Below are 24,543 nucleotides of genomic sequence, written 5' to 3'. Positions count from 1 at the left end.
TATAAAGGCTTGGCCATTTTCCGGGTTGTAAAGGCTTGGCCATTTTTCATCCTTTGCTCCTGGCATCAGTTCCTGTTATTGTTTATATTGTTGTTTATACTGTTAAACTTCACTGTTTATATAATTTTTAATTAGGGTATTTAGCATTTCATCCCCTATAATTAAGACAAGTATGCTAATGACCCATCACTGTCTTCATTGTATAATTACGAGTTATTTATTTAATTAGAGTTAATTTCGAGCATGGATTTCTAGCGAATGTTTAATTCATATATATATATATGGAGGGAACGAGGAGAAGTGGGAGACCAAATTGAAGGTGGAAAGATGGAGTGAAAAAGATTTTGAGTGATCGGGGCCTGAACATGCAGGAGGGTGAAAGGCGGGCAAGGAATAGAGTGAATTGGATCGATGTGGTATACTGGGGTTGACGTGCTGTCAGTGGATTGAATCAGGGCATGTGAAGCGTCTGGGGTAAGCCATGGAAAGTTGTGTGTGGCCTGGATGTGGAAAGGGAGCTGTGGTTTCGGGCATTATTGCATGACAGCTAGAGACTGAGTGTGAACGAATGAGGCCTTTGTTGTCTTTTCCTAGCGCTACCTCGCACACATGAGGGGGGATGGGGATGGTATTCCATGTGTGGCGAGGTGGCGATGGGAATGAATAAAGGCAGACAGTGTGAATTGTGTGCATGGGTATATATGTATGTGTCTGTGTGTGTATATATATGTGTACATTGAGATGTATAGGTATGTATATTTGCATGTGTGGACGTGTATGTATATACATGTGTATGGGGGTGGGTTGGGCCATTTCTTTCGTCTGTTTCCTTGCGCTACCTCGCAAACGCGGGAGACAGCGACAAAGCAAAATAAAAAAAAAATGTATATGTATGTATACATTGAAATGTATAGGTATGTATGTGGGTGGGTTGGGCTATTCTTTCGTCTGTTTCCTTGCACTACCTTGCTAACGGGGGAGACTGACAAAGTAGAATAAATAATAAAGATTTGTCATTAGCAGCGCTTAATGCATGGTGGGAAAACTTTATATAAAAACGTAAAGTTGTGGAATGATTTTTAGTCTTGTTGCTCAGTCTTTTAAGAGGCAATGAGAGCAGGCCAAAATGAAGATAGATGGAAATCATGTGGATATGATGGAGACATCACACACCCCTGCCCCAAACCTACATTCACTGAGAACCAATCACTTTCCTCTCTTCCTAAACGTACACATGCCTTACATCCTCGATAAAAACTTTTCACTGCTTCTAACAACTTTCCTCCCACACCATATATTCTTAATACCTTCCACAGAGCATCTCTATCAACTCTATCATATGCCTTCTCCAGATCCATAAATGCTACATACAAATCCATTTGCTTTTCTAAGTATTTCTCACATACATTCTTCAAAGCAAACACCTGATCTACACATCCTCTACCACTTCTGAAACCACACTGCTCTTCCCCAATCTGATGCTCTGTACATGCCTTCACCCTCTCAATCAATACCCTCCCATATAATTTACCAGGAATACTCAACAAACTTATACCTCTGTAATTTGAGCACTCACTCTTATCCCCTTTGCCTTTGTACAATGGCACTATGCACGCATTCCGCCAATCCTCAGGCACCTCACCATGAGTCATACATACATTAAATAACCTTACCAACCAGTCAACAATACAGTCACCCCCTTTTTTAATAAATTCCACTGCAATACCATCCAAACCTGCTGCCTTGCTGGCTTTCATCTTCCGCAAAGCTTTCACTACCTCTTCTCTGTTTACCAAATCATTTTCCCTAACCCTCTCACTTTGCACACCACCTCGACCAAAACACCCTATATCTGCCACTCTATCATCAAACACATTCAACAAACCTTCAAAATACTCACTCCATCTCCTTCTCACATCACCACTACTTGTTATCACCTCCCCATTTGCGCCCTTCACTGAAGTTCCCATTTGCTCACTTGTCTTACGCACTTTATTTACCTCCTTCCAGAACATCTTTTTATTCTCCCTAAAATTTAATGGATATGATATATGACAATTTTCAGTATGCATATATATTTTGTGAAGTTTGAAAATATTTTCAACTTGTAGAGAACACTTGCTTTAAAATGATATATTGCACTTTATGGTGTGCAAAACTTTAATTTTTGGATTTCTGTGAAACATTCAGGTATGTGATATTGGGCTACATGCCAAGAAGTTTCGAACAGTTTCATTCCCTCTATGTGTTTACAATCTTCTGTTGTTCTGCCTCTGGTACCTTTGCATTTTATTTGTGCTATTTGAGGTGCATATTGTGAGACCAGTGCCAAATAATTGTTTCTTCTTCCTCTTACAGTGCTTCATTGTTCTCACAAGTATACAAGGGTGCTGGATTACTCTCATAATTATACTTCTGTCTTAAAGTACAGGCATTTCATAATGGATGGGGTCTTTGATATCCGACTAGTCCATTTGCACTCCCTCATGCTCTCTCCCTCATCAGTGTTTTTTCTTATCACCTTTATACCTCATGATATTGAAAAGATTGTACACCCCTCAGTACCCAATGTAACAGGTTGCTATGGATCAGTCATTTGCTTAATCCCTTGGAGATGAGTGGATGGATTCTGGCAGCAACTTTATTAGCAACGTCTGTGTCTCCAACTATTTCTTTAATCCTACTTCCTGCTGTATTTACTTCATCTGCTTTCATTGCCTTGAGAATTACTTTTCTTGTTTGGAATTGCAAGGAACTACAACTACTACTAATCTATAAGTTCCCTCAGAGACCTTCCATACTGTGATTTTCCGCAAGATCTTTTCCTTTACTTGATGAAAATTCATAACCTTTTTTGCTTCAGAGATGATGTACTAACTGTGATATGAACTCTCCTTTTGCACACCTCTTGTATATTACATATCCTAAATTTGATGCTGCCATGCAGGAAATTTGTCTCCACTAATTTTCATTGCTTCATTTACCATTCTCCTCATTCTGCTTGCTACCTCATTCCCAGCCATGAGGCCTTGCTATCCTCCTACCCAGTTGTGACACCCTGTTTTCAAATTTCATTATACATTACAAGGAGTGCTGATAGTGAGGATACTGGGGCATACTTTTCATGTTCATACTGATATACAGCAATTAATTAGACATCCTACTTTTGTGGTTAGATGCTATGTCCAAACTCTCAACATGATATTTCCACCCCTAACCCTCTGTCACAAAATTTCACCTGTAATGGGATCTGATTGCAGTCTTATAATAGTACCTCTATTCTAACTTCTCATCTCACTTTCTCATCTGTTTTAACTATCCATTAGATATTTACTGCTACTCCACAAGTGGTGCTTCTTTATACAAAACATGTATTTTGGAAGTCTTTACTATAGGTGTGAAGATGCTTATCCCTTCTTTCAGTAAGGCTATGGCTTCTCACCAGGTCCATGATTTCATCATTTTTGTTATGAATCTATAGAAAGCAAGGAGCTAGGCATACTTAGCATGGAAATATCATTTTTGTCAAAGTTGTAAATATATTGCTTGGGAGATCTAACTACCCATTCTATTGAGAGAAGTATGCTGACCTTGTGCAATCTAACACTCCTTTGTACTCCATCTTTTCAAGCTGACAGATTTTACTGGACCTTTGCCAAGTATGACATGTAAGAGCTTCAACAAATCTTTTTTTCTCCTTTTTCTTCATCATAGTGTTTCTCTTAAGCATTTAGCACGAGCGAGGTGAGTAAATGGTCAATACATATCCAAAATGTTTCAGTAGAATCCTTATGGCATCATCGTGTGATAGGAAGTGTTTTACATGATATGCTTGGTATTAAACATTTGAGTAATGGTTTCTCAGGATAATAAGTATCTGCCTGATCATGGAACATCATTATATTAATTATGTTTCACTAAGATGTACATCAGAACTGGTAGGAATTAATTGAGTGAAGTGATAGCTGTGTATTTATATGTGCTAATCTGATTTTCTGCTTAACAAAAAAAAAAAATTGATGAGACAAAGTGAAAAGGTTCCCATAAAATTATAAATAATTTAATTGATTGAATCGTACTTGAAGACTTGTCATTCTTTGACAGGCTCGAAGAGCAGGTTCAGGTGCTGGTTGCAGAACGACGGATGGTGGAGGAGCAACAAAAAGCAGAAAAAGAAGCCCAGGAGCAGGCATACATCAGCAAGCTGCAGCAGTATCAGGCAACAATAGCTGCTCTTGATCAGTGCAACACCACTCTGGTTGAGAACCCCCCCATTCCACACACCAAGGTCAATGACAGTCATTATCTCAACTTTGTTTTTTTATATAACACATGAAAAATAGGTCATATCCTTAAGAGTTATTGGCTCATATATTAGGAGAATGGGGCCTTTACAAAAAATGCAGGGTGGTTGCTTCTCGGTGTTTGTAACACAATTTTACATGTATCATAGCTGGAAGACAGTACTGGGGTTCCTGGCAAACCAAGGCTTTATGAAGCAATTTTCACATTAGCCAATTTGATTAGAAGAAAATTATTTTTTTGTTTTTCTTGCTTGATCACCATTTCTTGTGATAGCAAGGTAGCTCCAGGAGCAGACAAAGAAAGGGTGCATTTACTTTCATCCATTCTCTACCTGTCATGTGTAATGCACTGAAACCACATCTCCCAATCCACAACCATTCCTCACAAACCTTTCCATGGTTTACCCCACTGGCTTTACATGCCTTAGTGCAGTTCATTGACAGGCCCTGTTCACTCAAAAATAAGTTTTCACTCTATCCTTCCCTCTCCAATTTGGTCTTCCTTTTCTCTTTTTCCCCCCTTCTTTAACACATGTATCCTCTTTGTCAACCTTTCCTCATTTATTTTCATCATATGTCCAAACCATTTCAGAACACCCTCTTCAGCTTTTTTAACTACTACATTTTATTCTCTCATCTAATACCCTATTATTACTTAATCATACATTTTATTTCCAACACAGCTTCCCACCTTTGCACATCCTCATCTGTAGCCCATGCCTCTCATTCTTATAATATTGTTGGGACTACTGTACCTTCAACTATACCCATTTTGGCCCTGTCTGATAAAAATCTCCCTCTTTCTCTCTACACATTCTTCATTGCTCCAGAACCTTGGCTCACCCTCCCTATTATCCTCTTCTGCTTCCATGGTTCTGTTCTCTGCCATGTCCTCTCCCAGGTATTTAAAACACTTCTTCCTCCAGTTTTTCCCCATGCCTTACTTGCCTGTCTCTCAACCCCACTGACCCTAATAACCTTTATTCACATTTACTGTCATCTTTCTCCTTTCACGCTTTCAAACTCATTCACCAACCAGTGTAGTTTCTCACTCGAATTTGGCACCAGTTCTATATCATAAGTAAACAACAGCAAACTCTTTTTCCAAGCCCTTTCATCCCCTACAGACCACATACTTGTCTCCTTCACTAAGACTCTCACATGTACCTCCCACACCATCCAATCCATAAACAAATTAAACAGCCTTGGTGATATCAAACACCCCTGCCGCAAACCATTTTTTGGAACCTCTCACTTTCCTCTCTTCCTACTTGTATAAATGCCTTACATCCATGATAACATCTCTGCTTCTAACAGCTTTCCTACCACACCATATATTCTTAAGACCTTCCACAAGGCATCTTTATTAACCATGTCATATCCTTTCTCCACATCTATAAATGCTACATATAGATCCATCTTTCTGTGAGTACTTCTTGCACATTCTTTAAAGCAAAAACCTAATCCACACATCCTCTCCTACTTCAGAAACTACACTCTTCCTCCCCAGTCTGATGCTCTGTACATGCCTTCACCCTCTCAATTACTGCTCTCTCATACATCTTACCAGGTACATTCGACGAAGTTACACCTATGTATTTTGAACACTTACTCTTATCTCCCTTGTCCTTAAACAGTGGCACTATACATGCATTCCACCAATCCTCAGGCACATCATTATGATCCATGCATACATTGAAAATCCTGACTAATCGAACAACAATGCAGTGATGTGCTTTCAAAAGAAATTCATCTGCAGTACCATCTAATCCAGCCACCTTGCCACATTTCATTTTACCTAAGGCTTTCACCACCTTTTGTTTCTTCGTCAAACCACTCTTCATGACTCATTTCACATACCACTCCAACCCAGAAAATGTTTGGGTGAGATAGGGTTGGTAGATATGCTGGGAGGGAGCTGTTGTCTAGCTGTTGTAATCATTGGCAAATATTGGAAAAGTGGTTATTGATTTTGTGTGCAGCCCTCTCATTGCCAAGTTGGTGTACTTATGGTAAGGGGGAGAGCCTCCACTCGTCATAGCCAGTTAGTTTTTTTTTATTTTACCATACTGCTGTCCTATGTGTCCCGTAAAATGCTGATCCTTGTTTGGGTAATAGGCCTTCTTTGTGGCTTGTACTTGCCATTTTACTTTATTGCAAAGTTAAGGTAGAGGCTATTGTTGCAATTGAAGAATGCTCAATTTTGCAGTTGCATGAGCCACATAATGCAGTGGATGATCCATGGAGTGTTGGCCAGATGTAGTGTTAGCACCTTTTGGGAAAGAAGTGTTGGTAGGCCTGACTTCAGGTTTCATGATACTTCTCCCACATGATTTCAACATCATCGTCATTGGTCACCTCAATCCAATGTTGAGTAGTCACCCACCAACCAAAATTTTACTGTGCTGAGTCAGAAAGCGGCCAATAAGTTTTGGATGTCTGCCTGCACATGTTGGGAGATGGTGGTGGTGGGGTTCCACTACAATGATAAATTGATACAGTGTCTGAGAGAGTGGAGAGGCTCAGGTGGTAGGTAGTGGGCAGCCATGTCATTAAGAATAAGGTGTAATAAGATGTGATTGTTCTTGAAGGATGGTGGTGTCTATCTCATTGTAATTCCCTCGTATCACAAGCTTAAAGTGAGGGTACCTCATCCTGAGTGTGTCAGAGGTATAGGTAATGTGTTCTACAAGTGCCTCCCTTGTGCCACTTCTTACCTCATAGTGCCTCTCCCTTAACAGGCCACTGGCTGAGGGATACTCTAGAGCATTATTTCTAGAGGTTTCTGCCCAATGTTCATACTGACTAGTACCCAATGTGTCTACCTACTGTTCCTGCCTACGGTTCCCAAGCACTACTTCCACCTAATGCTCTTACCAATGTTCCTTCCTCTTACTTCTACCTAATGTTTGTACCTACTGCTCATGCTGAATTTTCCTACCTACTACTTCTATCTATTTCACTGACCATCGTACAAAAAGGTAGGGCTAGTACATAGCATTCTGGAAAATCTAGAGTAATGAAGAATGAGTTGTGTGAGTTAAGTGTTGTCAACTGTTATGTGTGACAGGAAGAAATGTATGTTTGTGGACAGAATACCAGTAGTCCACTTTCTGGTGAGACCAAAAGAAAAGACATTTACCTGGGTCAAAGGAATGCAGCTTGACAACCACTTAAGTGGCAATAGAGCCTTCTCAAAATGAGTCAAGATCATCAGCTGAGAGCCACAGGGTTCTATTCGAGAGCCATTACTTTTCTTGGTCTATGTAAATCACTTGCCTGAAGGTATGGACTCCTGTGTGAATATATTTGCAGATAATTTAAGATCAAAAGGGAAGTGATAATCTTGGAGGATTGTTTCACCATACAAGGGGACCTTGACAATCTCCAAAGTTGGGCTGACATGGTGAAATTCAACCTGAATAAATGTAAAGTAATAAGGATGGGACAGTGAAAAAGGCCTCAAATCCAAAAATGCAAAGCAAGTTACTCATCTCTAGTACTTTTTTCGTGTCTTAATCTGTATATCCTTGGGTTTCACAGCTGCACTTCGCCACACTTCAGGTTAGGACAAGAGTTGGATGCAAGCTTTATACACCCTCTACTCTTAAATTTTTTTCATACCCAGTGCTCTCAGTGTGTGCTTAATTTTTCTATTTTGTATGACTGTTTTCAATAACCACCTTCTGAACATTGCTACCAGATATTTTAACTTCATATCTTTTAAAGTTCTTCACCATGCAAACTGATCTCAGTCTAATATCCCATCCCATTCTGCAAATGTCTTCCATTTCTCTGCATTTATTTTCAGCAACCTCTTATGACATAAATCACCAAACCAGCTCACCATTCTGCCCTTCTCCATCTCTTATTTAGTTTGCTACACAGTATCGTATACATACCACAATTGCAGCAATTTCCATTTGTTTGAACTTAGTTCAGTATTGCTCCACAATCATCCCACCTCACTCGCATCTCACATAATGTCCCATCTATAAAAACACTGGATAACCATGATGACATTATACAAACTTGATGCAGTCTTACATTTACATTGAACTTCTCATACTTTGACTTATTCTCACACATGCCCTACTTCCTTACACACCATCTATAGGCAAACCCCACCAAAGTGCTCTCTTACTTACATAATATTGTATGCCTTTTTTATTTATTATACTTTGTCGTTGTCTCCCGCATTGGCGAGGTAGCGCAAGGAAACAGATGAAAGAATGCCCCACACACACACACACACACACACACACACACACACACGCACCTATACATGCCTATACATTTCAACTTATACATACATACACATACACAGACATATACATATATACACATGTGCATATTCATACTTGCTGCCTTCATCCATTCCCGTCGCCACCCCGCCACACATGAAATGGCACCCCCTCCCTTGCACACGCGAGAAAAAGACAACAAAGTCCACATTCGTTCACACTCAGTCTCTAGCTGTCATGTGTAATGCATCAAAACCACAGCTCCCTTTCCACATCTAGGCCCTACAAGACTCCATGGTTTACCCCAGACACTTCACATGCCCTGGTTTAATCCATTGACAGCAGGTTGACCCCAGTATACCACATAGTTCCAATTCACTCTATTCCTTGCACACCTTTCACCCTCTTGTTCAGACCCCGATCGCTCAAAATCTTTTTCTCTCCATTCTTCCACCTCCAGTTTGGTCTCCCACTTCTCCTCATTCCCTCTACCTCTGACACATATATCCTCTTTGTCAGTCTTTCCTCACTCATTCTCTCCATGTGACCAAACCATTTCAATACACCCTCTTCTGCTCTCTCAACCACACTCCTTTTATTACCTCACATCTCTCTTACCCTTTCATTACTTACTCGATCAAACCACCTCACACCATATATTGTCCTCAAACATCTCATTTCCAACACATCCACCCTCCTCCACACAACTCTTATCTATAGCCCACGCCTCACAACCGTATAACATAGTTGGAACCACTATTCCTTTTATTATTATTATACTTGATCGCCATTTCCCGCATCAGCGAGGTAGCACCAGGAAGCAGACAAAAGAATGGCCCATTCACTCATATTCACATATAAACATCCATACATGAACATACATATACATATCAACATATATATATATATATATATTTATACATATACAAACACATACTCAGACATATATATACACTCGTATATATTCATTCTTGCTTGGTTTCATCCATTCCTAGCAACACCCCGCCCCACAGGAAGAGACATCACTACTGCTTCAGCGAGGTAGCGCTAGGAAAACAGACAAAAAAATGCAACATTCGTTCACACTTTTTAAATCCATAAATTTTGCATTCACTTTCTTTTTCCCTAAAACTCTCCATTGTTAAGGCTGAAATCTGATCAACACATCCTCTTCCACACCACACTGTCATCATAAAACAATTCTTTTTTTTTTTTTTTTTTTTCCATTCAGAAAACTTACATTAGAAATAAGTTTGGACATCTTAATTGTAGCATAAGCTGATGCTTCAGGAGGGAAGTATAGCTTGAAGTGAAGGTGAGTGTGGGTAATTCCTGGTTTGCAGTATGTCTTGTTTCATTTTTTGTTGGCAATGTTATCAGGAGCTCTTCCTGGGGGAGCATTCCATGCTCTAGATTTTATTACCTGAAATTAGATAATAATTAGCTTGGACTGGTATAACCATTTTACTGAGGTGATTTCCATGTAATGTTTGTCCTTGCCTGTAAGAGCCAGAATAGCTTTAATAAATTATTTGTAGTTGTTTTGTGTAAGGACACCGTTCTAAGAGTCTTTTGTATCAATACTTGATATATTAGGAGAGGTTGGCAGTTTAGATGATAGGCAGGTAAAGAAAAGGTATATACTGTTTTTGTATTACTATGTACATATATCATCTTTTAACTTAGGTAATTTATTAATCAGGTTATGCTTGTAGATAACCCTGGGGTTTGCTTATCTTAACACTCGTGTAAATTCTTGCAGCAACCATTATTACATGAGATTCTACAGATTCCTCAACCGGTATGTTATTCTTGTACATGAATGATATAGCCGCCAAGTTTGGAAGGTGTTTGCTTTAAAAACAGTATCCACGTACTAAACTGCCATATGGTCTCCTTACTAGTAGTCCCTGTTAGATCACATGTAGAGTGTTGTTCTCTTTAAGGTAGATGAATGTATCCTAAAGGTAGATGAATGTATTTTATGAGATATTCCTGTGCTTTGGCTATATTTTGAAGGCATAAAGAGTGCTTTGCTGCACCAATGCAGTTATAAGAATGTGAAAATAAACTTTATTTTATGAATTTCATATTAGTTGAGAAAGTTTGTGGTGTTATTTTCTTTGATAGTTAAGTGTCTTTTCATGTGATTTAGATTTCAATGTCTTCTGATGTGAATAATGTAAATACTCTTGTTACCTTGCATAGATATATGGATGTTTCAATGGCTGTTAACTTTTTTCGTGGTACTTATTTCGGTTTTAGTTAAGGAATAAACTTAGTGTGTATCTGTGCGTAATTTTATTTTTGAAGTCTTAAAAAAGTCATAAAACTAGAAAATAAGGTATGCTGTCTGTGATGAATACCTTATAAGATCGTAACTTTAACTTCATTGATGAGCATTGTAATAAGGTAAAGGTAGAAGTAGTAGGTATGTTTTGGTTTGTGTTCCATTAGTAGAATTGGAATTTGTAGTATCATAGGAAGTCAAGTTTTTTATTCATTTCACTGCCTAGTTGTCTCATAAGAACTTTTTTCCATGTAACTTGTCCCTGGATTACCAAAGACATTTTGCTGGGTTACCGTTACTCGGAAAACTACTGGATAGTTTGCATGTGACTTAGCCTTAAGGTGAAACAGCCACTTACACAAGTGTGTCATTCCTAACTTTACACATTGTTATTTGATGGTAGAGAAAGCTCAAAAGAGCCCTCATTGTTATTTGATGGTAGAGAAAGCTCAAGAGAGCTGTATGATCTTGTCCTCTCCTTAACCCTGGACTTCACCCAATGAACATTCTTGAACTGCTGTACCCCCTTACCCCTTCTTAGATGTTGTTGTGTTCACTGCCAGAACATTTAGGTTTATCATCAAACAAAGCAATTTTATCTCTTATCCCCCCCCCCCCCCCCCCCCCCCCCCCCCCATGATTACAGCTAAGCATGATAGACATCCCATTTTTAGCCTTTGAGGAGAAAATTTTGCTTGGCTAATCTTGTTACTGCATTTAGAAGGAATGCACAACATCAACCATCTTCAGCAGCATCAATGACAACCAGTTTCTACCCTTTCATGAAAAAGAATCTTCCCTTTTTGAGCCTTTAGATTGCGTAGGGTTTAGTGAGGGTATAGAACACTGAATTTGTAACCTAATTCACACATGGTCAGCATAATATCTGACCATGTTTAACTTTCCAACTCATGACTGCATGGTACTCACATAGCTAGGTGAGCTGGAGGAAACTAGATAGTCAAACCAGGGGCTGGATTTCAACTGACAACAGTTGGGTTGGAGGCAAGTGCTAAAACCATTCAACCACTTCTCCCAGCATTACATAATTGAGGGAACTTAACATGGGATTTCTAGTTTCACGAGAGATGTCATAATGAGTGAAATATGCAGATTTCCATGTTCCTTATTGTATTTTGTAGGGTGGCATTTGCCTGGCAAAGAGGATTGATTAAAGGCATCAACCTGCATCACTTGTTTTATGTAATTGGTACCACTGTACCATGGCAACAATTGGGCGAAACTGCTTATCAGAATGCGTATCTTTTTGTCTTTCATCATTTCTCACTTCCTATTCCATAAGATGGTTTAGGTACATACAACTCTTTAGAATCATTCATTGACATCCTCAACCCATTTCCATGCTCCATCAGATTAACAGGATTAACACCTCCACACTGACATTGATGAAGTTTGACTGAGGATCTTTTAACCATCTATCTTCAGTCAGCTACAACAAGATCTCCACTTGAATTATAGTTGCTTCTTGGTGGAAGCTAGGGCATTATTACATAAATTTGTCCTTGGTTGGGGGGCATGAAAAACTTGCTACTTTTGGTTGTTTCAGCTTTAGACTGATTGTTAGACCATTTTCCTGATGCATGTTTACTTAGTTAAGGTAAAGGGCTCATAGCTCCACTTTTTTTTTTCTTTTTGGTCATCCAGGCACATATCAGATGATATATTTTTATATTGAAAAAATACTCTGTTTTTTCTATCTTATTTTCTAAAAAGCACTGTTAGAAAAGAAATCCAGGTTTGCATGAGGGATTCCATGTTTTTCTTTCCAGTGTGATATTATTTCAATGAAGCTATTTCATAGTTGTGCATTATGGTGAAAGATGGTTAACTTTTTTTCATGAATATGAAAATCAGAACACTTGGAACAATTTTATGATATTTATGTACTGTTCTTTCTCACACTCTTTAGCTTAACCCTGGCTTTTGGAGCAGATGAAATAATGGAAGTGCTCTTTAGGTTTTTGAAAGTTTTATGATATTTTATTTTGATTTAGTATAAACATGTAAGTGCTAAAGGATTTTATGGCATATTCTTTTACTTTTTATTTACCCATCAGCATTAAATCCACTTTTAGTTCAACTAGGTTTAACAGGTACATACAGCCCATATGGACACATCTTCAACCCATATCAGCTATTTCACTTATGTGAGTGACTCATAAAACACTACCAAAGACTCCATTCACAACATCTCTGTACACAAAATGCTTCCCTTGTATTTGATCCCAATCAAAAATATTGTCTAATTGATCTCTCAATGCATCTGTCTATATGTTTTGCCTCTACTCCTTGTGATGCTGTCTTCATGACCAGCCAATCATCTACCATACATTTTGTTTGACCATACTATTCTGAGACTTCATCCATTCACCTTTTTAATCACTTTTTCACACTTTTTCCTTTGCTTTATTCTTCCAGTTTCAACTATGATCTTTTTGTACCCAGTTTTGACCTACATATATTTGAGTTATATGAGGTTTGAGGCAAGTACACAGTGCAAGTTTCTCACTCTACTCTGAAAACTTATTTCCATTCACTAAAATTTATAGTGCACCTCTTACTTTTTTCCTTTGCAATAGTCATCTCACAACCAAGCTTTCTCACTTGTATCTTTACTGAAATTTACTTCCAGATACTTAAGTTCATCCACAGCTTCTAGTTCTTTACTATTGAAATTGATATCCCACGTTTTTCCAAAACTTTATTTTTAATTTTATATGCTTTTACTTTCAGCATTTTCCTATTACATTCACTATCAAATTGCCACCCCCGTTCCCCCACTCCATTCACCTTTTCGTTTAACTTTGTTAACTGTGCTCATCATCATCTGCTCAAAATTACAGCTCAATCTTCCATTTTGTTTCATCTCTTCCATTTTGTTTCATCATAGTTTAGCAGTATGCAATGAGCGCCACCTCATTCGTTTCCTGCAGTGCCCAATTAGTAAAAACAACCATGGTAAAAACAGTTTTGATTTGTTCGCACATCTGTTTCAAAAACACTCGCTCATTCCTCTATGCATGATTTACCACTTAGCCGTAATAGTGAATTCAAAAAGTACAGTTTGTGAAGTTCTCCACCCATCTTTTTTTTTTGAACAGGATGAAGAGTTCTACTCCCAGCAGGAGGCCAATATTAGTAATGACTCTGTTGTGCAGATGTTGGCTGAGCGATGTCGTACCTTGGAGCAAGCCAATAGACGACTGCAGAGTGAGGCCCGTGCACAGCAGCGCCAGTATGAAATTTGTCTTGACCGTGTTGCCACCCAGGTTGTTCAGGCTCTCCTGTCCCAGAAGGTGAAACAGAATTCCTTGAATCATTGCATTTTCATATAGAAGAGATATTAATCTGTTCTGTAGCAAGTGTCATTGTCAGCTTATGCCGAGGTGATGCCTGTGTGTAGTAATTGTTTGTGTGGAATTTTGAAATTTGCATGCCTTAATTACTTGTTTTGGGAAAAATTAATATACTGCATCTTTACACCCTTTAGAATTATTACCGTACTCCAGAATCTCTGTCTGTCTGTCTTTTAACTCCATTCATATTTACATTAGGTTAATCAAATTCATGCTGCCTCTCAGTTCACTTACACGTATCCATATCCCTTTTGGTGCTATAGACACAAGCCTAATGTACATAGCAGGGTGATATAGATGTCAGTATGCAATTATGTAGCTGGGTGCTGTGAAGATCAACAAGCAAACTAAATATCCCACCATAAAGTGAATTACACTTGCATTGTAGGCTCTTTTGGTTGGCCATAGAACATACAAACTCGGTATCCAACCATAAGGTAAATAACACTTGCGTTGTAGGCTCTGTTGGTTGGCCATACCTACTTTGTAAGAAAAGGGCTAGGATGTTAAGTTTGGCTAATGTAGTGATTCTGTAATTATAGATATCATAGCTGCCATATTGAGAAACACTAGATCTTTGTGCAAGGAAACTTTAGTGTGTAGTGTACGTCATAGGATTAAAATCTGAGCTTCTACTGCTTGTCAGTATGATATCTGGGAAACTGTGATTGCCCTTGTGAATTCCCCAATTTGATTACTCAGAACATTATTCTATAAGGTTATTTATTCTGTGTTAGGAATTATTGGAATTTGTTTCATGGGAGTATAACTGTTTGCCAGACTCATCAGGAGCAGTGCATCAAGTTGGCCCACCAGGTGCAGGACTTAAGGCGACAGAATGCTGCTTTGTCGTCTTTATTGGGACCTGCTGGGATGCGTCAAACTCTGTCTTGTCCTCATCGTCATCGCTGTCCCCCACCGACACATCCCACAAGCTCTATGAGTCTCCCAACATCACTGTCAAAAAACAAACAGGTTAAGTACTTCTAGATTGTTGGGTAAATTTCAGAGAACACTTGTTTATGATGTAATGTGCCGTATTATTAATTCTTTTTTCCACACGTGCTCACCATTTACCAAGTGAGCGAAGTAGTGTCAAGAACAGATGACTGAGCCCTAGAGGGAAAAATCCTCACTTGGCTTTTTGCTCTGTTTTTACTTTTGGAAAGTGATGTGGAAAGGGAGGATTTCCAGCCACCCACTGCTGCCCCTCTTTGTCACCATCTATGACATGTAGGAAATACATGGGCAGTATTCTTTCTTCCTCATCCCCTGGGATATTTATTATTATTTTTTTTTTTTCATACCTATCCTCTATTTCCCATGTTAGCTAGGTAGCATTAAGAACAGAGGACTGAGCTTTAGAGAGAATATCCTCACTTGACCCCTTTTTCTGTTCCTTCTTTTGGAAAATTAGAATTGGGATGGGAGGATTTCCAGCTCCCTACTTCCTCCCCTTTTATTTGCCTTCTACGGCATGCAAGGAATACGTGGGTAGTATTTTTTCTCCCATCCCCAGGGGTTATTATTTTTATTATTATTATTAAACAGTAGGTTTGGATGGTATTGCAGTGGAATTTATTAAAAAGGGGGGTGACTGTATTATTGACTGGTTGGTAAGGTTATTTAATGTATGTATGACTCATGGTGAGGTGCCTGAGGATTGGCGGAATGCGTGCATAGTGCCATTGTACAAAGGCAAAGGGGATAAGAGTGAGTGCTCAAATTACAGAGGTATAAGTTTGTTGAGTATTCCTGGTAAATTATATGGGAGGATATTGATTGAGAGGGTGAAGGCATGTACAGAGCATCAGATTGGGGAAGAGCAGTGTGGTTTCAGAAGTGGTAGAGGATGTGTGGATCAGGTGTTTGCTTTGAAGAATGTATGTGAGAAATACTTAGGAAAGCAAATGGATTTGTATGTAGCATTTATGGATCTGGAGAAGGCATATGATAGAGTTGATAGAGATGCTCTGTGGAAGGTATTAAGAATATATGGTGTGGGAGGCAAGTTGTTAGAAGCAGTGAAAAGTTTTTATCGAGGATGTAAGGCATGTGTACGTGTAGGAAGAGAGGAAAGTGATTGGTTCTCAGTGAATGTAGGTTTGCGGCAGGGGTGTGTGATGTCTCCATGGTTGTTTAATTTGTTTATGGATGGGGTTGTTAGGGAGGTGAATGCAAGAGTTTTGGAAAGAGGGGCAAGTATGAAGTCTGTTGGGGATGAGAGAGCTTGGGAAGTGAGTCAGTTGTTGTTCGCTGATGATATAGCGCTGGTGGCTGATTCATGTGAGAAACTGCAGAAGCTGGTGACTGAGTTTGGTAAAGTGTGTGAAAGAAGAAAGTTAAGAGTAAATGTGAATAAGAGCAAGGTTATTAGGTACAGTAGGGTTGAGGGTCAAGTCAATTGGGAAGTAAGTTTGAATGGAGAAAAACTGGAGGAAGTAAAGTGTTTTAGATATCTGGGAGTGGATCTGGCAGCGGATGGAACCATGGAAGCGGAAGTGGATCATAGGGTGGGGGAGGGGGCAAAAATCCTGGGAGCCTTGAAGAATGTGTGGAAGTCGAGAACATTATCTCGGAAAGCAAAATTGGGTATGTTTGAAGGAATAGTGGTTCCAACAATGTTGTATGGTTGCGAGGCGTGGGCTATGGATAGAGTTGTGCGCAGGAGGATGGATGTGCTGGAAATGAGATGTTTGAGGACAATGTGTGGTGTGAGGTGGTTTGATCGAGTAAGTAACGTAAGGGTAAGAGAGATGTGTGGAAATAAAAAGAGCGTGGTTGAGAGAGCAGAAGAGGGTGTTTTGAAATGGTTTGAGCACATGGAGGGAATGAGTGAGGAAAGATTGACCAAGAGGATATATGTGTCAGAGGTGGAGGGAACGAGGAGAAGTGGGAGACCAAATTGGAGGTGGAAAGATGGAGTGAAAAAGATTTTGTGTGATCGGGGCCTGAACATTCAGGAGGGTGAAAGGCGGGCAAGGAATAGAGTGCATTGGATCGATGTGGTATACCGGGGTTGACGTGCTGTCAGTGGATTGAATCAGGGCATGTGAAGCGACTGGGGTAAACCATGGAAAGCTGTGTAGGTATGTATATTTGTGTGTGTGGACGTATGTACATACATGTGTATGGGGGTGGGTTGGGCCATTTCTTTCGTCTGTTTCCTTGCGCTACCTCGCAAACGCGGGAGACAGCGACAAAGCAAAAAAAAAAAGAAGAAAAAAAAAATTAAACAGCAGACAAAGGGGCCAAGCTTGTGTTCTCACTGTGAATATATGGAGTACATGGAAAGTTGTTAAGTGTAGTGAAGAGTAAGGTACATGTGCAAGCAAGAAGGGGTAAAGGTGATTGGTCCCCAATGATGCATCAAGGATGTGTGATATTGCCTTGCGTGTTTAATATGTGTATATACAAACAATATTGTGGGAGGTAAATGCAAGTGTCTTAGAGCAATGGATGGCCCCACAGTATTTGGGTGCATGGGATATGAATTGGTTGTTTATAGATGTTACTGCTCTGGTAGCCAGCTCCATTAGCTAATGAGAGAGTTTGGGAGGGTATGTGAAAGGAGACAGTTGAGAGGAAGAAAATGAGGTGTTGCAGAGGAATGAGACTGGAAGGTTTTGGGTGTAAGTTTTAACTGGAAGGATCTGTTGGAACTTGGGAGTTAACATGGCATCATATGGAGTCATGGGCTGAAATGAGTTATAGTATGGGTGAGAGATGTATTGAGGAATGTGTGGAAGGAGAGGTCTGTGTCTGTTAGGGCAAAGATAGGTATTTTTGAAATTATTGTATAGAATTTCAAAGTGTTGTATGGATGTGAGTCTTGGGCCCAGAATGATAAAGAATGGAAGAGTGTGGATGTCTTAGAAACAAAATTCTTAGGGATAGCTTGTGGTATGGGGTGGGTTAATCTTACATGCTTAAGTGAGAGATGAGGTTGTGCACATTGTATGATTAAGAGCACTGATAAGGATGTGCTGATACTACGTGGACATATGGATTTGATGAATGTAGAGAGATTGTCTTAAAGCATTTGTGTGTCATGTGGAGGGGTCTAGAGGGAGGCATAGACCAGTAAGGGAATGGAAGCATAAAGCAAATAAGCTTTGTGGAATTAGGGTTTGAACATTTAAGAGGGAGAGAGGTTTGCTTAGGATAAAACATATTGGAGCTATATGATATATAGGATGTGACATGCTGTCAGTGGACCAAAACAGGACACACAAAGTGTTCAAGGATATCCATGGAAAGGTTGGCTGTGGACATGGAACTATGGTTTTCTGTATATTATACATGATTGCTAGGAAATTATGAGAGCAGGTAAGGCTCCTAATCTGTTCCTGGCACTGCCTCGCTTTGCAGAAAATGGTGAACTAGTAAAAAAAAAAATACTGCCGTATGTATTGCTTCAATTAAAGGGGGCAGGTGTGAGGATTAGAAGACCAAGGGAAGGTTGGTCTTTGGCAGGGGTGTGTTATATCACCATGGCAGTTTAATTTGAATATGGATGGAGCAATGAAGGACTTTATGAGAGAGCTGTGAGTATGCAGTGTGTAGTGGATGAGAGGGGCTTGAGAAGTGAGTGAGTGAGTTATTTGCTAATGACATAGCACTAGAGGCAGATTTGAGTGAGAAATTGCACAAGTTGGTGGGTGAGTTTTTGAAAGAAGGACCTTGAGAATAAATGTGAATTAAAACAAGGTTATTTAGCTCAACAGGATAAAGGGACTGGTTGGTTAGGGTTAGAGTTTGAAAGGAGAAAAATTGGAGAAAGTGAAGTGTAATAGATACCTGGGAGTGGACATGGCAGCAAACAGAACCATGGATCCAGTGAGTCATAGAGTGAGTGAGGGCTCTAGGAGCCCTGAAGAATGTGTGGAAAAAGGTCATTATCTGGAAAGGCAAAAATGGGTTGGTTTCAAGATATAGTAGTCCCAACAATGTTATATGGATGCAAGGCATGGGCTATAGATGAGGATGTTTGGAAGAAAGTGAATGTTTTGGAAGTGACATATTTGAGGACTGTATGTGGTGTGAGGTGGTTTGATCAAAGAAGTAATAAAAGGGCAAGAGAGATGTGTGGTAACAAATAGTGTTTTAGAGAGCTGAAGAGTGTGTGCCAAAATGGTTTGGACATTTGTTGATATTAATTGAGGAGAGGTTGACAGAGGATATATGTATCAGAAGTGGAGAGAACAAGGAGAACAGGGAGACCAAAGTGGAGATGGAAGGATGAAGTGAAAAAGATTTTGAGCAATTGGGGCTTGAACATGCTCGGGTGAATGGCAGTGCGTGGGTTAGAGTTAATTGTAGTCACCTTACATGACATCCAGGAGATACTAGGGTAGAATTTTTCTCCCCTATTCCCAGGAATAGAATAGGTAGATAATGCATTTAAATTATTTTACAGTATAGCATTATGCTGGGAAAGGCAAAGTAAGTAAGTAGGGTTAAGTGGGTTATAAGTGTGGAAGGATGGGGATTAATGGAAGAAACTGCATGGGCCATTCTGCTGGATGGTAAGAAATAGCATTTTGAATACGAATTTTATTTAACTTTTTACTTTAATGGATAGTGATTACAAAAATACACTAAAGTCACTTTTTTAATCAACAGGGTGAGGTTTGGCCTCCAGGAGGATGGGTTGCTTCATGGCATGTTGAAGAGAGCAGTAGAAGCCACCTTGGTGACCATACCTCCTCCCATGGCCATTTTCATTCAAGTCTCCAGTTGTTGTCTGACTCCAGTATCCCAACCACACACTCACTCACTGATCACAATACCACCACATCAAGTAGTGTTCGATTAGGAGAAGATTGCTATACCTCTCAAGAGCGACTTTCCTCGACAACCACAACAATCACCACAACAAACACTACCACAACTACTTGTTGGTATGATATCATTACTTCCCTCAGCTTAGCTAGTTCTCCTCAGGGTGCAGTTGGAAGTAAGCAGGATCCAACAGTGAATCAAGGATTAAATGATGGAATTAATATATGGAGCCAATCTGATCAAATAATTACTGGAACAGAGAGAGCAAGTACAAGTAGTAGTGGCAGTTCAGAATCTCCTGTTCATTCCAATTTTCATACACACCCTGTTCTATCCTCAAGAGAGATTGGCAGCAGCTGTCCTCCAACTGGACATGAGAGATCAAGTGAAACAAAGGTAATGTCCCCATCTCCTGACAGGGACTCGGCTGTCAGCAAATTTTCTCCTCTATCTCTGGAATCAGTAGCTGCCAATTTGATTAACTCCTCTGATCAGAAGAATTGCCAAGTATTTCAAGCAAAGATTGATAACCTTGCCTTTGATAAATCAAAGATAAAAGTTATTGATAAGGAAGAACTACTAAGTTCTCCAGTTGAGAAAAATGCAAATTTACTTGTAAATAATGTGAATAAAGATGAAATTTGTAATATACTTCAGGTTAAGGAAAAATTGATGAAATCATTAACAGAAACTAATGCTGATAACTTTCCTATTGAATTATCAGTATTTTCATGTGAGGAAAAAAACAAGGGAGTGTTTAATAAAAACCTATCCAAGATTGGCATGAAGAATGTGGGTAATGAAAACACAACAGGTGAGGAAAACATAGAAGGAACCACCAAGGATGAGGGTTACTCCACTATGTCTAGTGATGTTCAGGCTGAGGTTAAGGACAGTGTTACCACGTGTACTGTTACCACTGTTCAGGAAGAGCCTCATCCTGTCACTCCAATTGAATGCCCAGATCAGGATTTTGCAAGTAATGTTAGTGATAGTCTGTCCAGGAAAGGTTCTAGTAAAAGTAATAGTAATTCCATTGAGAGAAATAATAACACCAGTGAAAGGACTTTAGTTAAGGAGAGAAAGGTATCCTCAGCCAGTAATGCTGAGTATTGTGATGGACTTCGTGTTATATATGACGAGGAGGACAATAATTCTGACATATTTTTTATACCCATTCAAGAACCAGAAAATGAAAGTTTATATAGACATAGTTACCATGTACCATCATGTGTAGAAAGAGATAAACCAGTTCGTTGTTATTCTGATTCTCAGCTGTACTTGGAAAGAAAAGGTGCTCATAACTCAAAGCCCACAGCTAGCTTAGAAAGACATGTTTCAGAAAAAGATATTGCAGAAAGGTCTCCATCAACAGAAGAAGTATTAGAAGAAGCAAGTAACACAAGAAGTTTAAAGAGATCAGCAGGGCAAGCAAGTCTCAAAAGAAGTCATGTGTATGTCAGAGAAGAACACACTACTTCAGGTAGTAGTGAAGAACTATGGCCTTCAGAAGAAAACCAGAGAAAGTATCTTTCTCCTACTTACAGTCATGCAGAACTGGAGGACTGGTCATTAGATTTATCTTCTGAGTATCTAAGTGGGGTTTGTGGGGAAGGTGAGGGAAGTGAGAGTGTGGGAACTAGTGGTGCCCATCAAGGCTCTCTACCGTCCATCCAAGAGGCTACCCCAGAGTTAGAGGAAGACAACAATGAGTTCCTCTGGAATGGTGCTACATACTTTAAAGCAGATTTAGATTTAAATTGGTCTAGTAAAAAAGAGCTAACCAAGAGTTGGCAGCTAGATAATTCTAAAGAAAATAATATTGTTCTGTCTCCTAGATCTGGATGTTCTGACCAACCTGCTGTTTGGTCAAGTAGTGAACAACTCTCTTGTTGTTCTGAAGGTGTTTCAAAGTGTAGCTCTGACTTTGAAAATTTTTGTGAACAGATCTGTAACTTGCCAGAGCTAAAAAGAGTATCATTTTGTAGCAGTGAGGCAGGTGGTCAAGAGGCATCAAAAGGAGCAAGTCAAGAAACGTCTAGTGTGGGAGAGCATGAGGAAGAGCTTGCTGATGATGTGTGTGTTGATACTGTTTTTACTAGAGATTTCTACCGCCTTGTTAAGTTTGAAAGTAGTAAGAGTTTAGCAGCATCATCCAAGAGCTTAGCAACATCAGATGGATTGTTAACTATTGAGAAATTGCAAGATTTAGAAGCAGGAGGAACACATAAAGAGGCTCTAGCATCAGTTCTTGGCTTCATTGTAGAACAACAGAAATACTGTAAAGAAAGAGAAGCACAAGACGAAAAAGATAAAAGTCACTCGCTAAAGATTGGAAGCACAATTGAAAACTCAGGATCTTTAGCCTCGGTTCTGTTTCGTGGGACTTTTCCCAAATCATCACCAAGAGAAAGTTCTAATCAGTGTAATATTGCAAATGATTTTTCTATGAAAACATTACCATCTTTGCAGTGGAAAACAAGTACTGGAAATACAGGAAAGACCAAAGCTGGCCCTCCTGTGCCTGCAAAACCAAGAGCTTGTCTTCAAGAACATGGTAGAGTTGCTCCCTGTGGTAACTGTATTCCTGCCAGGTGTCCCACTACAGCTACACCAACTTCCCTTCCAGTTGTGCCACCTTCTACCCTACCAGTCTTGTCGGCTGCTTCCCCACCAGTGCCCTCTGTGCCTTCCCGGTCATCTAGTTTGGCCCCTCCTCAGGTAACACCTGTTTGTGAAGTGGAGGTACCACTCACACATGTTCCAAAGGTGCCCATCAGGAGCGCCCCACACCTTCCTGGTACAAATTCTATTACAGAGGAGCTGACTTCTTGTACATTATCAGATGGACCACATCCTCCTCCTCCAGTACCTGACCGAAATTGTTGCAATGTACCTACTCCAGCAACAATAGTTGCTCCTCCGGTACCCTATCGTTCAACAAGCATGGCTTTTTGTAATGTGTTACCAGTACCCGAGCACAAGGTGTCTTTAACGGAGTCTCCACCTGTACCCAAGCGCATAACAAGCCGAGCTCTTCCAAAGCCTCCAACAGAATTGCAAAGTCAAGTTTTCTTACAGCAGAATTCTAATGGTTCTAACAAACCTGTTGGAGGTAGCTTAGAGGGTAAACGGCATAGTTTTATTAAAGAAACATTAGGCTTGTCTAGTCCTAAAAGACCACAAAGTGATTATTGTGAACTTCCGAGTTTGAGTGAGAATCCTGCTGGGATGTTGGAAGAGTTACAAAGAATGGCACAGGTAGAGGAAGAAGAGGAGAAGAAGAGGAGGTTGGGACTTGGTGGCATTACTGGAAATGAAGCCACAAGTCCAGGAGACTCTGTTGGTTTAGGCACTGGCTGGGTCAGGGTTCAGCCACACATAGATCTTCAGGATCCACAGGTAAGAGTAAATTCATAACTTAAGGTTCTCATAATTTTGGGTTTAGAAATTTTATAGGGAGAGGTAAGAAGATTAAATTTAGATTATTATAATGAACTGACCATGATGCATTCATTGGTTACTCAGATTCAGACTCATAGTTTCGAATTCTGGTTATGGCAATCAGTCCACAGTCAACCCTGCTGTTCAATTATGATAAAATGTTTACCTGGCTTAGGCTAGGGTTATATATAGAATGCAGGAAACTGTGATTAAGGATATTCCCTCAAAGGTTCAGTCCTCTGTACTTAACGCTACCTCGCTAATGCGGGAGACAGCGACAAAGTATAATGAATAAATAAAAAATGTATATATATATATATATATATATATATAAATTATATGGGAGGGTATTGATTGAGAGGGTGAAGGCATGTACAGACCATCAGATTGGGGAAGAGCAGTGTGGTTTCAGAAGTGGTAGAGGATGTGTGGATCAGGTGTTTGCTTTGAAGAATGTATGTGAGAAATACTTAGAAAAGCAAATGGATTTGTATGTAGCATTTATGGATCTGGAGAAGGCATATGATAGAGTTGATAGAGATGCTCTGTGGAAGGTATTAAGAATATATGGTGTGGGAGGAAAGTTGTTAGAAGCACTGAAAAGTTTTTATCGAGGATGTAAGGCATGTGTACGTGTAGGAAGAGAGGAAAGTGATTGGTTCTCAGTGAATGTAGGTTTGCGGCAGGGGTGTGTGATGTCTCCATGGTTGTTTAATTTGTTTATGGATGGGGTTGTTAGGGAGGTAAATGCAAAAGTTTTGGAAAGAGGGGCAAGTATGAAGTCTGTTGGGGATGAGAGAGCTTGGGAAGTGAGTCAGTTGTTGTTCGCTGATGATACAGCGCTGGTGGCTGATTCATGTGAGAAACTACAGAAGCTGGTGACTGAGTTTGGTAAAGTGTGTGGAAGAAGAAAGTTAAGAGTAAATGTGAATAAGAGCAAGGTTATTAGGTACAGTAGGGTTGAGGGTCAAGTCAATTGGGAGGTGAGTTTGAATGGAGAAAAACTGGAGGAAGTGAAGTGTTTTAGATATCTGGGAGTGGATCTGGCAGCGGATGGAACCATGGAAGCGGAAGTGGATCATAGGGTGGGGGAGGGGGCG

The 24,543-nt window shown here is 39.7% G+C and overlaps 1 protein-coding gene across 8 annotated transcripts in view; it reads left to right on the top strand.

The window, feature by feature from the left end:
* LOC139757651 (uncharacterized) overlaps positions 1-24,543 on the top strand; it is a 200,992-nt gene that overhangs the window by 137,431 nt on the left and 39,018 nt on the right. For 7 of the 8 annotated variants that reach the window (XM_071678375.1, XM_071678377.1, XM_071678372.1 and 4 more), the window contains 4 exons: positions 4,105-4,288; positions 13,961-14,155; positions 14,996-15,190; positions 19,841-23,401. In XM_071678375.1, coding sequence (XP_071534476.1) covers positions 4,105-4,288; positions 13,961-14,155; positions 14,996-15,190; positions 19,841-23,401 — 4,135 coding nt within the window. The remainder of the gene's footprint in view (positions 1-4,104; positions 4,289-13,960; positions 14,156-14,995; positions 15,191-19,840; positions 23,402-24,543) is intronic. The other variant, XM_071678374.1, reaches the window with a different exon arrangement.

This window comes from Panulirus ornatus, chromosome 27 (genome assembly GCF_036320965.1).
Source record: "Panulirus ornatus isolate Po-2019 chromosome 27, ASM3632096v1, whole genome shotgun sequence".
Classification (NCBI taxonomy): Eukaryota; Metazoa; Arthropoda; class Malacostraca; order Decapoda; family Palinuridae; genus Panulirus; species Panulirus ornatus.
This window is presented reverse-complemented; position numbering and strand designations above follow the sequence as displayed.